The following is a 15,624-nucleotide window of genomic DNA, read 5'->3' as shown; positions in this document are numbered from 1 at the left end:
TGGTGGGTTTTTACCTTGCTCCTTCATCTGCTGTATGTTTCTCTGTCTTCTCATTTTGCTTCACTTACTGTGTTTGGGGTCTCCTTTGTGCAGGCTGCAAGTTTGTAGTTCCCGTTGTTTTTGGTATCTGCCCCCAGTGGCTAAGGTTGGTTCAGTGGGTTGTGTAGGCTTCCTGGTGGAGGGGAGTGGTTCCTGTGTTCTGGTGGATGAGGCTGGATCTTGTCTTTCTGGTGGGCAGGACCGCATCCGGTGCTGTGTTTTGGGGTGCCTGTGAACTTATTATGATTTTAGGCAACCTCTCTGCTAATACGTGGGGTTATGTTCCTATCTTGCTAGTTGTTTGGCACAGGGTGTCCAGCACTGTAGCTTGCTGGTCACTCAGTGGAGTTGAGTCTTAGTGTTGGGATGGAGATCTCTGTGAGAGCTTTTGCCGTTTGATATTACGTGGAGCTGGGAGGCCTCTGGTGGACCAGTGTCCTGAACTCGGCTCTCCCACCTCAGAGGCTCAAGCCTGACACCTGGTCAGAGCACCAAGACCCTGTCAGCCACACGGCTCAGAAGAAATGTGAGATAGATAAATAAATAAATAAATAAATAAAGTTATTAAAATAAAAAATAAAAAACCTTACTAAAATTTTAAAAAAGTAATAAAAAAAGAAAGATAGAAAGAAGAGAGCAACCAAACTAAAAAATAAATCCACCAATGATAACAAGCACTCAAAACTATACTAAAAAAATAACCGGACAGACAGAACCCTAGGACAAGTGGTAAAAGCAAAGCTATAGACAAAATCACACAAAGAAGCATACACTTACACCCTCAGAAAAAGAGAGAAAGGAAAGGAAAAAATATATATATATATTAATTAAAAAAAGGAAGAGCGCAACGAAATCAGTAAACAAATCTACCAATGATAATAAGCTCTAAATACTAAACTAAGATAAACATAAAGCCAGAAACAAATTAGATGCAGAAAACAAACGCCAAGTCTACAGTTGCTCTCAAAGTCCACTGCTTCAATTTTGGGTTGATTCATTGGCTATTCAGGTATTCCAGAGATGATTGTGGAGATTTAATCTGCTGCTCCTGAGGCTGTTGGGAGAGATTTCCCTTTCTCTTCTTTGTTCACACAGCTCCTGGGGTTCAGCTTTGGATTTGGCCCCGCCTCTGCATGTAGGTTGCCCTCTGGCGTCTGTCCCCCGCCCAGACAGGAGGGGGTTAAAGGAGCAGCTGATTCGGGGGCTCTGGCTCACTCAGGCCGGGGAGAGGGAGGGGTACAGAATGCGGGGTGAGCCTGCGGCCGCAGAGGTCAGCATGATATTGCCACAGCCTGTGGTACGCCATGTGTTCTCCCGGGGAAGTTGTCCCTGGATCACGGGACCCTGGCAGTGGCAGGCTGCACAGGCTCCCAGGAGGGGCGGTGTCAATAGTGACCTGTGCTTGCACACAGGCCTCTTGGTGGCTGCAGCAGCGGCCTTAGCGTCTCATGCCCGTCTCTGGTGTCCGCGCTGATAGCCGCGGCTCGTGCCCGTCTCTGGAGCTCGTTTAGGTGGCGCTCTGAATGGGAGTATTGAGTGGTGTGTGGAGCTGTATTTTCTCTACATTAAATGGCTCCCAACCATTTTGTCCACTTTAGTTTTGATACCTGTTGTATACATTTTAGGCTTTTTCTTTGCTCTTACTGTTTGATGCTGCCATTGTCCTTTCTCCACTTGTACCTCTACCCGCCTTTGTAGTTCACTGCTCATGAACTAATAGAGGCCAGTTAAAAAGATAATTAAGCTTGCTTGACCATGCTGTTAAGATTGTATGAAAAAAAGACAAAGTGGCATCTATGTAAGCAAAGCAAGTTGTCTACTCAGTCATTTTTACCTCCTTCCAAATTCTTGTCTATGTTTCTTGATCATTGAGGTCACCAGATAAGTGACCTTAAGCTATGTACAGTGCTTCTATAACTGTATTTACCGTAATGCTTGGTCATTCTAATATACCAAAGGTAGGATTACAGATTTTTGATATGGCTTACTATTTAATAATATGTAACACAAAACTGTGACCAAAATAGTCCAGTCTCAGGGCAGTGTTGAAGTTAAAAGATGATGAGCCCATTGGCCAAAATTAGTTGTTTACTTGCCATACAGAGGAAATACATTGATTACAGAAAGATTGCCTTCTCTTGCTTATCGATGTCCTACAATATCACAGTGTTTTTCATCACATTCATTCCTAAACCTCTGTGTTCTGCTCTAATGCCAGCTGTTGTGGTTAACCTCTCCCCTCCTTTCCTCCTAGTTCTACATTACAACACTCAAGATAGTTAAATTTTTTAACTGTAAATTATTTTGAGATAAATTTTTATGTTATGACTCACAAGAAGTTGCACAGTCATACCCAGAGGTCCCATGTACTCTTCACCCGGCTTCCCCCAATGAATATCTTACAGAACCGTAGTACGTTGCCAAAACCAAGAAACTGACAGTGATACATTTCTCTTGACTCAGGCACAGTCGTTATTCAGATTCCACCAGCTTTCACGTGCAGTTCAAGAACCTCAGTTTTGTAAGGCAGGACCCCCCCTTGGAAGGTGGGGAAGAGAATGACACCAACAGTACCGAACTAGAATCTAGAACAGGTGATTTAGAAGGAAAGAAGAGAGAGGTTAGATGTATACAAATAACTTTTGACCCATCACAGTTAAACTGATTTTTTCCTCGTATTTTTTACCAAGGGAAAACCTGGTACCTCAGGACCACCTGGCAGCAAAGGAGAAAAAGGTGACCTGGTTGTATCAAGAGTGAAAGGTGAGCATAATCGATCACTTAACTCCCTGCCATTTTATGAATGATGTATGAACCATTCTCTTGCATTAATTTCTCCTGTGACTGCAGATCAATTCTATAATAAGATTTGGGATTGTTGAGATTGCTTAAAAAAAATACTCCCTGCCCTTCAGAGTCGTGTGAATGTAGAGCCTAAATCCTATGCTCAAATCCTCATTGTTGTGAATTGGGTTTGAAACAAGACCTCCTTTGATTTGCCTAGCATTTATTCACTGCATTATAGTATCTTGTATTAATCAAGAATATTTTGGTTGTAAGCGACAAAAATCCAGCTTGAAGTAGTGTTTTTAGAGAAGTAATTTATTGACTTGAACAAGATTTGAAAGGCTAGGTGTATGGTTTGCACTGAGACGACTGCATGAGAAGGCTGTCTCGGCATCTTGCATCTTTCTTTGCACCATCTGCATTTTCTCCCTGTCTGGTTTTCTCTGGGCTATGGGTACATGCCCCCAGGTAGCTCCAAGTTCTTACAGCCAGAGGTGAAAGAGAGCTCTACCTCTTTCTGCTCCAGTTAGAATAAAAAAATCCAGGAAGGACTGGATTAGCCTGGGGCATGGGCCCAACCATGGACCATTCCCCCACTCACTATGGCCAGGGGATGGCATACCGTGTTTGGTGTCACACAAGCAGAGGAAGATGCTGTAGGGATTGGCACCTCCACGCACAACCTCCTTGTCAGAACAGGAAAATAAACATTTCCCAAATAAGAGATTCAATGTGTTTGGCAATTGTCAATCTCCCCTTTGACTTTTGTATGATGGTCTTCGTGTGACTTTAGTCAACTGAGACACTCAGAGGAACCTCTACCGGCCCAGGGTCGTGGTCATTGCCTTTATCTTTAGACCTTTGTTTCCTTCTACTTCATCCATTGCTGAGAAGGGCTTGACTCTTTCGGCCTTTGTTACCAGGGCACAAAGGAGAAAGAGGTCCTGATGGGCCCCCAGGATTTCCAGGGCAGCAGGGACAACACGGTCAAGATGGATATGCTGGAGAAAAAGGGGACCCAGGACCGCTGGTGTGTATAATTCTTCTCCTGCTATAGAGTTTCACTCTCTTACATGGTCACAAAGCATCTGTTTTCCCCTTCTCAGTTTAAAAAAGCTGAACAGTAAAGTGTCAACGTGCTGTAAATCAGTCACCTTTGATTCACTGCCACAAAAAGATGGCTGTTCTAAAAGGTATGGCTTATCGCAGATGGTCTAAAATCCTGAGTGGCAGTTCATCATAGCAAGACTTTCTGTCCCTAGTCGTTATATTATTCTCGTGGTGCTTATTTCCTTCTGGGGCCCTTGTCTCTACAAAGCCGCCCCTGGTTTCAGGTCTGTTCAGTTGACTCTGTAGGGTGGAGGATAGCGCACAGGTCCTGATAATTACCTTCAGTTCTGTTCTCTGATGAAGAAGCACATGAGGGCAAGTGGCAAGCAAGAAAGGATGAACTAGTGCAGATCCCCTGGATAGACGTATTGGCTGATGCAAGGTCCCACTGAGAGATGATAATTCTGCATTTTTCAAACATGCTTTGGGTGGAGACCACATGTAGCTGATGAAGTTCATACGAAAAGACTATGAGACATAATCAGGAACTTAAAATATCTTGGCATATGAGGTAGTTTAGAATGCTTGCAATGCCACACAAACTGAGCTAGATGTTTTACTCGTAGCCGTTGTCTTCTGAGGAACGATTATCTTTGAGAGTTTACAGTAAGGAGATGGAGGCTTAGGAATGTTACTCAAGATCAACAATCTATCAAGTAGGCTAAACAGGAGGGAAAACCCAGTCTTTCTTATTTCAAGTGCATGCTATTTCCACCAGATCATGCAGCCTGCCGTTGAGAGTGTTGTAAAAACGAAGGACCATGTTCTGATTTTATAGGAATCCTATCTGATAAAATACATGTGAATAAGAGACGGAAGTTTGGAAGTTGGGTTAGATGGTATTTATAGCTTTCTGGTCTTTCAGCGGATATTGAGTATATAAATAATCTTCTCTGCTTTAGATTTGGTAATCCCTGTTTCATTCATTCTTCCACTTAAGAAACTACAGTGGTCCCCCCCTTATCCACAGGAGATACGGTGCAAGACCCCAAGTGGATGCCTGAAACCGTGGATGGTACCCGACTCCATACATACCTATGATACATACCTATGATAAAGTTTAATTTATAAATTAGGCACTGTAAGAGATTAACAACTAATAATAAAATAAAACAATTATAACAATATACGGTAATAAAATTTATGTGAATGTAGTGTCCCTCTCTCTCTCAAAATATCTTATTGTACACATTTAATGCCTTTCCATCTTAACTAAGCACTTAGCAAGCACTGTGCCATGACTTCTGCAGGTTGCGGTGTGACAGCAAAACTAGCACAAATTTCATTTTCCTTCTTCACAATTTCATGGATATAAAAGTCATTCTTACCATAGATCTTAGCAACCTCAGCATACGATTCTTTTTTCTTTCCTTATTAAATTGAGAACTTGCACCTTTTCACTTAAAGGAAGCACTTTACAACTTCTCTTTGGCATATCCGAATTATCAGCATCGCTACTCTTGTGCTTTGGGGTTGTTATTAAGTAAAATAAGGGTGACTTGCACACAAGCACTGCAATACCACTGCAGTCAGTCTGATAAACCGACGCTACTAAGTGACTAACTGAAGGATATGCTGGAGAAAGGGTCGATTCATGTCCCTAGTGGGATGGAGCAAGACGGCTTCGTCACGCTACTCAGACGGAGCGCAGTTTAAAACTTGTGGATTGTTTATGTCTGGAATTCTCCATTTAATATTTTCAGACCGTGTGTAACTGAAACCTTGGAAAGTGAAACCGTGAATAAGCAGGGGACTGCTGTATTTAGCAACCAACGTCACTGAGTGATAAGTGTCCTCATGTACTAACCTAACTGTGAAAAACCGAAGTGTATTTACAGATCAAATTGGGAGAGGAATTTCTCTAACACCCACTAGGGACGGGGGAATCTCTCTAGAGTTTCAGGCTGAGTCTGAAACAATTCAGACCCCTAGACCACATTTTGGGACCGGGCCGGCTCAGAAGGCTAGCAGGCGTGACCCTCAACTTGCCTGCAGGGCAGTGTCAGGCATTCCTCATACACAAGAGTCCTTGTAGCTTTTCATTCAGTTGGGGTGAAGGCAATGAGATTCTCATATGCAGAAGTGTGAGCAGCCTGGACTTGAAAGCCTCCTTCTCCGCGGGAGTGTTACCTCCACCGCACAGCTAGCTTGCGGGGACCCCACAAGGAACTTGCCAGTTACAGGAGCCACCTCTTAAGGAAGCCCTGACAAAGGCTCCACACAGGTCTTTATAGTTTTTCCAGAGCGGATGCAAGTTTTGCAGCCAGGGATTAATTTTACCATAAGCAGTGTGGTCTAGTAACGCAGTTGACATCCATTTTTATGCAGATTCCTGAAGAGCAGAACTAGACCCTTAACCAAAGGTCAAATTCTTATGCAGGAGGAGAAAGGATTTGTCAGTCCTTGGCCCACAGAGTTGGAGGGCGATAGAGTCCATCCTTGTGTCTTACAATAATGCAGAAAAAAACGTTTCTAATAGATAAGAATTTATTTAGTTTGTAAGCCCACTACTTCCCTTAATTTACGCATTTCTATATTTTATTGTATTTGCTGTCACAGAGTGGTTCTAAATAAAATTTCTTATTCTGTATTTAAGACATAACACATATAATTTTCTGTTTTTGAGTCATAAAACACACATCAAGAGCATATATATGTCTGTAAAACATTAAGAAGAATCTTAGTTAATCATTTAAAATTGCATTTGCTATTAAGTGACTTCTAGAATTAAGTGGCTTTCTGCATGCATTTTTGTAGCCTACAGTGACAATGATTGCTTTGAGTTCATGGCCATTTTAGGGTTGGTAATTGACTCTTGATGCAAATGTTCTCAGGGAGATCATGAAGATGCAGCCCCAGGTGATAAAGGGCCTCCTGGACCACCAGGCCCCCCGGGCAGAGCAGGACCCAGGGGGCCTCCAGGACTGGGATTTCCTGGTCCACCAGGAGAGAGAGGGCAACCAGGAGCTCCAGGCTGCCCAGGCAAGCGGGGCCCTGATGGCTGGAAGGGTCAGAAAGGTAATTTTGAATGTTTTTGTGGCAGAATGTCAAGTGAAATCATGGAAACTAAAGTAAGCCTCTCTTTTGGGCAAAGTTATTACAGTTATGGTAGAACCTCTAAAGTAAAATTCCCACAATTCACTGTTCAAACCTTGAATGTTGTCAAACAAATAAAAGCATTACAACACAATCAATACTTAAAACAAATCTTTAAAATGCTAAGATGTCTTTGCTGTTTTATTGGTTTGGCAAATTGCCTTTCATTCATTTCTCAGTATCAATGTGGACAGTCTGACTCTTAAAATTACATACATGTATATATTCAAAATCTCTCTTTTTTTTACTATCTTTTGAGATTATACATTTTATTTGAATAAAAACACTAATATTTCATTTTAAAAATACAGCATTGTCCATGAAAACCCATTTGTAGGCATTCTAGGGAGAAAAAAAGGAGGGATTTTAAATATACTTGACAGTTATTTGGATTTCAAACAATAAAGTGACTTGTAGTTTTATAGCTGAAAACTTTTAAAAAGGTTGGAAAAAGATTGATTTAAGATTTTCTCTTTTGTAATATGTGCATGTGACTTGAGTTACATAGTTGTGAAATTTTATAATATAATAATATGTTTGGTTCTTGCTTTGACAACATAGAAAGACAAATACCTTGGAATTTGATATGGTTTAAGATCATGGTCTGGAACCATCAAAATATAACATTATTTTTATTCATATGGTACATTTTTTTATTTAAGAGCTTATGGTGTAATACATTATGAGATGTAATTTCTGTTATAAAAGGGAAACATTCCATTTTAAAGGAGAAGAAAATGAAATTTTATTTTCTTTACCAAGTGAAATGACAAAACCACATTGCAAAGTCATTAGAAAAACAAGAGCCAGTATATATATATTTTTAAAATAAATTTATTTATTTTATTTTTGGCTGTGTTTTGTCTTCATTGCTGCACACGGGCTTTCTCTAGTTGCAGTGAGCGGGGCCTACTCTTTGTTGCGGTGAGCGGGCTTCTCATTGCGGTAGCTTCTCTTGTTGCGGAGCACGGGCTTTAGGCGCGTGGGCTTCTGTAGTTGTGGCACATGGGCTCAGTAGTTGTGGCTCGCGGGCTCCAGAGCACAGGCTCAGTAGTTGTGGCACATGGGCTTAGTTACTCCACGGCATGTGGGATCCTCCCCGACCGGGGCTCAGGCCCGCGTCCCCTGCATTGGCAGACGGATTCCCGACCACTGAGCCACCAGGGAAGCCCCCAGAGACAACATATTTGAAGCACCTGACCCATGGCAGGCCCTCAGTAAACGGAAGCTGTTATTAGTATCTCTCCCAGTCTCTTCATTTGCACAATTCCCCCACATCCAAGCTAGGAGTCAAATCTTGGGAACTCAGTGTTGGGTGCTTGCTGCTATTTCATGATTTATCAAAGCTTCTGATTCCATTGTATTAGACATCCATGGGTCTATACATCCATTATTTTTTGTAGGTTATTAAACTGATTTCTTGGAATCAATATTTTTCTTATTCCCCTTAGGTCTATTACTGTCTGACAGTTGAAGTCCAGATTTCAGGACAGATCTTCTAGAAATTCAACATAAACGTAGTTCAAGTGACCTAATGAGACCCGAGAGTCTTCTTTTCCTTTGAATTCCACATATACTGTATGAAGAAGTATCTTGATCGAGTTGTCATTGAGATTCACGTTGCATTGGACTGTCAATTATGTGAATGCCATTTTTTTTTCATTCCAGGTGATACAATTCCTTGTAATGTAACCTACCCTGGGAGGCCAGGCCCACCAGGTTTTGATGGACCTCCAGGTACGATCAAGGAGAAGTTACTGTCATACACATTCCCAACTAAAAGAACTGGCAGGACAGATAAACCAATAGCCAATCCTCAGGGAACTATTTAGGATATTTCTACCCTGATTATAGAGTTTTGAGGGACTATGGGGAAACAGCACTTGTAGCCATTCCCCTTGGGTCCCGTGTCCACCAAACACACTCTGAATAATATTTCTGTGCAATAAAATTTACCTTGATTTGATCACATATCAGCAAAGATGATTGCCTTTTGAGCATTTAAAAACTATATCTTCTTTCTTTACTTGTGCCCCGAGAGTGAGAATTGATCATTTGCTTACTGATTGTAAGTTTTACTCTATTCTGCTTTCCAAGAGACCCAAATATCTGACCAGAAACATTCTGAAAAATGCCCATGCATCTACACCCCTGATTACACTTTCATACAACCACTGCACTTGACTCAATCACATATTTATAGCTGAATTAAACCCTAGATCTATATAAGGGATTTTGTCTAATTCTTTTTTATTTATTTAGAGTTCGCTTAAATTGACCTGTTAAGTACTAGCATGGCCACTAAAGGTCACCTTTCTTGTTCTGCGTTAACTATCAGTACAAAAAGTGTTTAAGTGTTGAATGATGAATGACTCTCTATTGCCCTCTATAACCACTAGCTTTCACAATAGTGTTGTGTAACAACCTCCAAATTGCAGTGGGCTTTAACAAGTAATATTTATTTTCTCTCTATGGGTCTGTCGTTGGCTGGGGTTCAGCTGATCTAAGATGGGCTCTATCGGCTTCGTGCCTGGTCCTGGGTCAGGTCAGGTCTGCAACAGGCATCTCATTGTGAGGCCAGGGTGTGCCCTGCTCCTGTGATTGCAGAAATGCCAGAGGGTGGGGCCCAGCTTCACTGGCACTGTTCACACCTCTCATTACTTCGTGGTGTTACTATCCTATTGGCCAAAGCAAGTCACATGGCCAAGCCCCGGATCAAAGTGTGGGAAATACGGGCCACCCACCACAAGGCAGTGGCAAGGGTGTGGAAATATAATTCTATATCAGTGGAGGGAAGAAAGGTTGGTTGACTGATTGTACTTTCATCTTCACATTTGCTGGTACCTTGTCATGGATGGATAAAAAACACGTATGATCACTTTCAGCAGCTTCAGCCTCAAGGGAAGTGAACACTCAAAGTTTCAGCTAGCAGTTGCGTCTCCTTTGAAGTTCATGATTTATAAGTTATTTTAGCTTAGATAACTCCTTGTAGGAAAACACAGAAGGTTTTAAAAAAATCTCAATTCCTTCTGCAGGTGCTTTTTGCCTGTACTTCATTTAAGGGCAAATGCAGTAAGATGCAGGGAAATAGATTTGGTCTTTATTCTGGTGCTTTCTCATCAAGCCACACACTGGTCACCACCTCTGTCCTCTCACAAGGAAGGCTATCCCTCACATATTTGTGTTTGAGACTCAGCATGGGAAGGTATCAAAAGATTCATCTGAATGATGGTGTACGTCCCAAAGGCTTTCAGAAAGAATTCTTTACAGTATAGCTTCTGAGAAAGTACCTTAACACAATCTCTGTGAAAAGCTTATTTGGAGCATAAGACTTATAAAAACCAGGCTAGGCACCACCTATACTTCCATAAAGTAGAAATACCCTAAGAAAGACTTAACATAGATTTTATTTTAAAAATCATCTTATTTTGTCCTCATTTGATTTGTTTTATTGTGTCTGTGTTTTGTTGTTTTTGTTTAGGTCCAAAGGGATTTCCAGGTCGTCGGGGAGCTCCTGGGTTGAGGTGTTTGGATGGGGAAAAGGGTCAACGTGGCAAACCAGGAATCTCAGAAATACCTGGTCCACCTGGTAAATAAGTGCTTTTCATTTAGGAATGTCTCATGATCTTAGTCAGCAAATGGCCCAGGGATCCCTAGGTGGTGGGGGAATGGTTTTTCTTTTTTTTTTTTTTTTTTTTTTTGCGGTACGCGGGCCTCTCACTGTTGAGGCCTCTCCCGTTGCGGAGCACAGGCTCCGGACGCGCAGGCTCAGCGGCCATGGCTCACGGGCCCAGCCGCTCCGCGGCATGCGGGATCTTCCCGGACCGGGGCACGAACCCGTGTCCCCTGCATCGGCAGGCGGACTCTCAACCACTGCGCCACCAGGGAAGCCCGGTTTTTCTTGATATAGTAAGCTCTTAGCTATGTTTCGATAACTTCTAGGTTGTGATACTTTTGTGATGTCCCAGGACTCCTTAAACCTGGAACATGAGTTATAGGCTATTATATTATATTATGTTGTAGGAACTGCTCAGTCTAGACAGACTGTTTGCCGGTAAATGAAAGCAGTTAGGGAAACGTCATTGGCTTATAGGAAACACGGAGTTACAATTCATTTTCTTACAAAAGGTGGCAAAAAACAGTATTGCCTCTTAAGTTACTCTTAATTTTAGTAGGTATCCCTGTATTTTAAAACAATGTGTTTTTATCAAAGTAGTAGTCTTATATGTGTGTTGGTTCTATATCTGTACATGTAACAATTTAAACAATTTTTTGTTCAATAGGTTTTCATGGTGATATGGGAGATCCAGGTTTTGGAGGTGAAAAGGGGTCCTCCCCTGTCGGACCCCCAGGCTCTCCAGGTTTACCTGGAATGAATGGTCAGAAAGGACCTCCAGGAGACTCTGCTATTGGCTACCCAGGACCCCCAGGAAAGAGGGGTCTTTTAGGAGTACCAGGGTCAAAAGGACTCAGAGGTGATCCTGGACGACCGGGGGCTGCAGGTATGAGGGCTGTGCTCTTCCTGTGGTCCATAAAGCCAGCTCGGTTCTGGAACAGGTCCCTGAAGAGTGTCTAGACTACCTTGCCTTAAAAATCTAGAATGTAAAATTTTCAGTCAAGCATCTTCCTTCATACATGGGCAGTGGTTACATTTCTAATAACCTGCGTCCGCAGTGTTGCCTTTGCATGTTATTGGTTGTTTTCAAACCCAGCTCACTGTGGCTCAGTCTGTTCAGTTTGATTCAGCAGCTACCAGACATCTGCCTGCTTTGGACTCCAGGACAGTATGTTAGCTCTGAGGGGCAGGGACTGGGTGACCCGCCCACTGCCATTGCCAGGCTGAAGGAGGGCAGGACAGGCCGTCAGAGAAGAGCAGCTCTGTGGGGCGAAGCAGGGTGGGCTGGCCTTCAAAGGAAAGCTCTGGGGGAGAGCTAGGCACGAGCTGAGTCCTGGCAGACTCTGTGTTCTTTGGACAGGTGACAGGATAGAGGGACTTTCATTCCAGCAGGAGTAGCAGGCAGGGCAGTGAAACTTAAGTTGCGGAGATGGCCCTGGCACTGATTCACATTCTTTTCTGAAAAAAAAGAAAAGGATTCTTTTCTATGGATTCTGCAGGATCGCCAGCAGAGGTTTTCAGATTTTAATGTACTTAAAAATACCATGCCCCCCCCAAAAAACAGGGGTAGAGGTGGGGGTCATTCACATCACCATCTTCTGGGCCCCAATCTCGGAAATTGTGATTCATTACATCAGAACTGGGTGGAGCCCAGCAGTCCAGTCTGAACTTTAACCCCTGGGGGATGGTGACCAAAAGTGGACCCCAGATCAGACTTTTACAAACAGTGTTCTGGTTCTTTTCTAATGATGGATGGGCCAGTGTTTATTAGGTACCCATGATAGTACAATAGTACAGGGAAAATGGAAGGCGGGGAAATAAGCCACATGCTTTGTCCTCAGAGAGCTTATCCAATAGTTTGTAAGTCAGAAGCATTCATATACAAAAACCCATTTAATTGGAACGTAACAAGATATTACATTATGTGAGTCAATGAAAATAATTTTGTCCCAGTAATCCCACTGTCTCACTTGTGAAATGTATTGAAGGGAAGAATTCAACAGGAGATGGTTAGTACGAAAGTACTGTTGTAGTATTATTCACAGTAGAGGAACAATTGAAAACAGTAAAGAGAGTTAAGTAATACATACATACACACACTCACACACCACACTCAAGGGAATACTATTCAGATATTAACAATTAAAATTATATTTGCAAAGATTACAATAAAATGGAAAACATTTGCATATTAACATGCAATATGAAATAACCCAACAATGGAAAGTGCACTGGGATTACTACTTTAAAAATGCAAACATGTGAACCAAAATACAATGAAAACATTAAACGATAAAATAGATTTTTAGGTTAGGGTGTAGAATTATGGAAGACATTTTTCCCCCTGAAGATCATGATGCTCTCTTTCCAATACATACAAATTTTGAGAGTTGGAGTGATGAGATCGTTTACAGAATGCAAATTCAGACAGTACAAACTGGGCGTGCAAGCATTGTGGTGTAAAGCCTGCCGCAACGTTAGAGGTTAATGAAAATCAGGAAGAACTGCATGGATTTTTAATTTGCATAAAGCAACTTCTATATTGTCTACCTAACCTTATCAAGTAATTCTCTTAGCAATGCATGCTTTTACCGTGCACTTGGAGCTCACTACGATCTATGATAAGAAAATCCATTCAGAGGCTTAACTCATTGGAGCCCAGAGCCGGGATCAAAATGTTTACCACCAGTATTGATATACTGTATTGATATACACCAGTATATCAGTATTGATATACATGAATACCACTGTAGGCCGTCTATGTAGTGTTATGCCCTCAGTGTCACAGATGAACTGTATCATTTCAGGGCCAGCTGGCATGCCCGGATTCCCGGGTCTCAAAGGTCCCAAAGGGAGAGAGGGAAGCGCTGGGTTTCCAGGGATCCCAGGTCCACCCGGCCATTCCTGTGAAAGAGGCGCTCCAGGGAGACCAGGGCCACCAGGGCTCCCTGGAGCTCCAGGAAGTCCAGGTAAGTGTCGGCAGGTGTCAAGAACTGTGACAGGTGCGGGGTTTACCCTACTTACAGAGGAATAAGCTCACCTGTTGCTCTTTTACGGATGCTGGCAGAAGGAAGATTCTTGGGTCAGAAACAAAGATTTGATTATTTATGGCACCGCAAGTAGCATGAGTTTCATGTTGGTTTGTGTCATTTCCTGTGTCACCCAAGTGTCTCGGGGGTGATATAAGAGGGGCTAGTGGATGTCGCACGCATGGTGGGTTGCAGTTTCTGAGCCTGAGATACAACAGCTGTACATGAACCTGCAAGACAGCTTGCTTTTCTTACTGAGGGAGGCACTATATCTGTCAGGCTGCTCGCTGCCAACACAACCTTGAGAAATAGCCCGAGTGAGGATGGGTCAGGACCCTCTGTTCTTGGAATACCCAGCAAGACATCAAAGAGACCCATGAGAAAGTGTCTCTCAACACAAGGTGCTGGGGGGCTATTTCCAACATGATCTTTATTTCACCATCCAGATTGTCACCTGTTATTTAAATTCTACCGTGTTTATCCAAATCCAAGAATACACCCTCTCAAAGGATCAAAACGAGATTGGAGCAAACCCTGCCACTACAGCTTTGTTTTTAATCACCAATAATTCTAGATGACGTTGCTGATTCCTATAATTCTCTCATTACACAGTGAACAGCTTGACCAAAATTCACTTGGCTGTAGCTTTAAGAAGCACCTGGAATGTTTTCTTCTATTAGTTCCCACCCTCTCCCCACCCAAGAGTAAATATAAATTCTTTACCCTTATCCATTTTCCATTTTAAAAGACTTTATAATGCATCTCAACTGGGAAATATTTATTCAAGTAATCTGCCTTTCTTTTATAGCAGCCAGAAAAATATATACTTAGACTGATGGAGAGTCGCTACTGTGATTTTAGCTGATAAATATTGTTTACTTGGCCACAGATACACAATTTAAGCTACCATGGATTTTTTTTCCTGCCCGTGTGTGAGGCCGGTTCTCAGTCTTCCTACATTGTTGTCACTGCGGTTTGTCACAGGTGCCCCAGGTTGGAAAGGACAACAAGGGGGCATGGGGCCTCCTGGACCCGCTGGAATGAAGGGCCTCCCCGGAGTCCCAGGACGGCCAGGGGCAGATGGACCCCCAGGGCCCCCGGGAGTCCCAGGCCCCACTGGGGATGATGCGCTACCTGGTCTTCCAGGCCCAAAGGGTGGGTATTGCTTTTCCATTATTCCCCCCCTGCCATTTTATAAACCTGAAATCCACTGCCAAGTGAAGACAATTACATGTGACCATACTGTAGAGTTTACTGGTATAGTAGCCTGACTTGGTCCTTTCCTGTGTGACTTCTCCCTTCTTCTTGTCTTCTGTATTGTAATTTCCAGGGGCAGAGTGTTCTGGGTTAGGTAAACGGGAGTGTTGTGGGGAGGGGTTAGGTCCACAGAACCCACACACACTTCTGCCCGAAGGACTGGGTGGTGCTGATGGAGCGAGGTCAGGGCTGATGTGCTTCCACTTTGGATGGGCCCCTCCCTCCACACTCCCTCCCTCCCCCCCTCCCCTCCCCCTCCCCCTCCCCCCCCCCAACACCCAGTTCTCTTTTTTTCTTGTTTAGGCACTACCTGTGTGCCAAGGCCCAGACCAACATCTTTGAACTTCTGCTTCTTTCTTTTAAAAATTTATGTATTTTATTTATTTATTTTTGGCTGCATTGGGTCCCCGTTGCTGCACGTGGGCCCTCCCTAGTTGCGGAGAGCGGGGGCTGCTCTTCATTGTGGTGGGCAGGCTTCTCATTGTGGTGGCTTCCTGCTGCGGAGCACAGGTTCCAGAGCACAGGCTCCAGAGCACAGGCTCAGCTGTGGCACATGGGCTCAGTAGTTGTGGCTCACGGGCTCCAGAGCGCAGGCTCAGTAGTTGTGGTGCACGGGCCCAGCCGCTCCGCAGCATGTGGGATCTTCCCGGACCAGGGCTTGAACCCGTGTCCCCTGTATTGGCAGGCGGG

General features: G+C 43.3%; 1 protein-coding gene across 1 annotated transcript in view; it reads left to right on the top strand.

The window, feature by feature from the left end:
- The window catches only part of COL4A4 (collagen type IV alpha 4 chain), a 156,278-nt gene that overhangs the window by 95,797 nt on the left and 44,857 nt on the right, over positions 1 to 15,624 (top strand). The window contains exons 24-31 of the mRNA XM_028482308.2: positions 2,730 to 2,802; positions 3,750 to 3,856; positions 6,771 to 6,954; positions 8,701 to 8,769; positions 10,514 to 10,621; positions 11,316 to 11,534; positions 13,456 to 13,617; positions 14,662 to 14,832. Coding sequence (XP_028338109.1) covers positions 2,730 to 2,802; positions 3,750 to 3,856; positions 6,771 to 6,954; positions 8,701 to 8,769; positions 10,514 to 10,621; positions 11,316 to 11,534; positions 13,456 to 13,617; positions 14,662 to 14,832 — 1,093 coding nt within the window. The remainder of the gene's footprint in view (positions 1 to 2,729; positions 2,803 to 3,749; positions 3,857 to 6,770; positions 6,955 to 8,700; positions 8,770 to 10,513; positions 10,622 to 11,315; positions 11,535 to 13,455; positions 13,618 to 14,661; positions 14,833 to 15,624) is intronic.

This window comes from Physeter macrocephalus, chromosome 2 (assembly GCF_002837175.3).
Source record: "Physeter macrocephalus isolate SW-GA chromosome 2, ASM283717v5, whole genome shotgun sequence".
NCBI classification, from domain to species: Eukaryota; Metazoa; Chordata; class Mammalia; order Artiodactyla; family Physeteridae; genus Physeter; species Physeter macrocephalus.
Note: the sequence above shows the minus strand (reverse complement) of the source record. Positions and strands in the feature narration are given on the sequence as shown.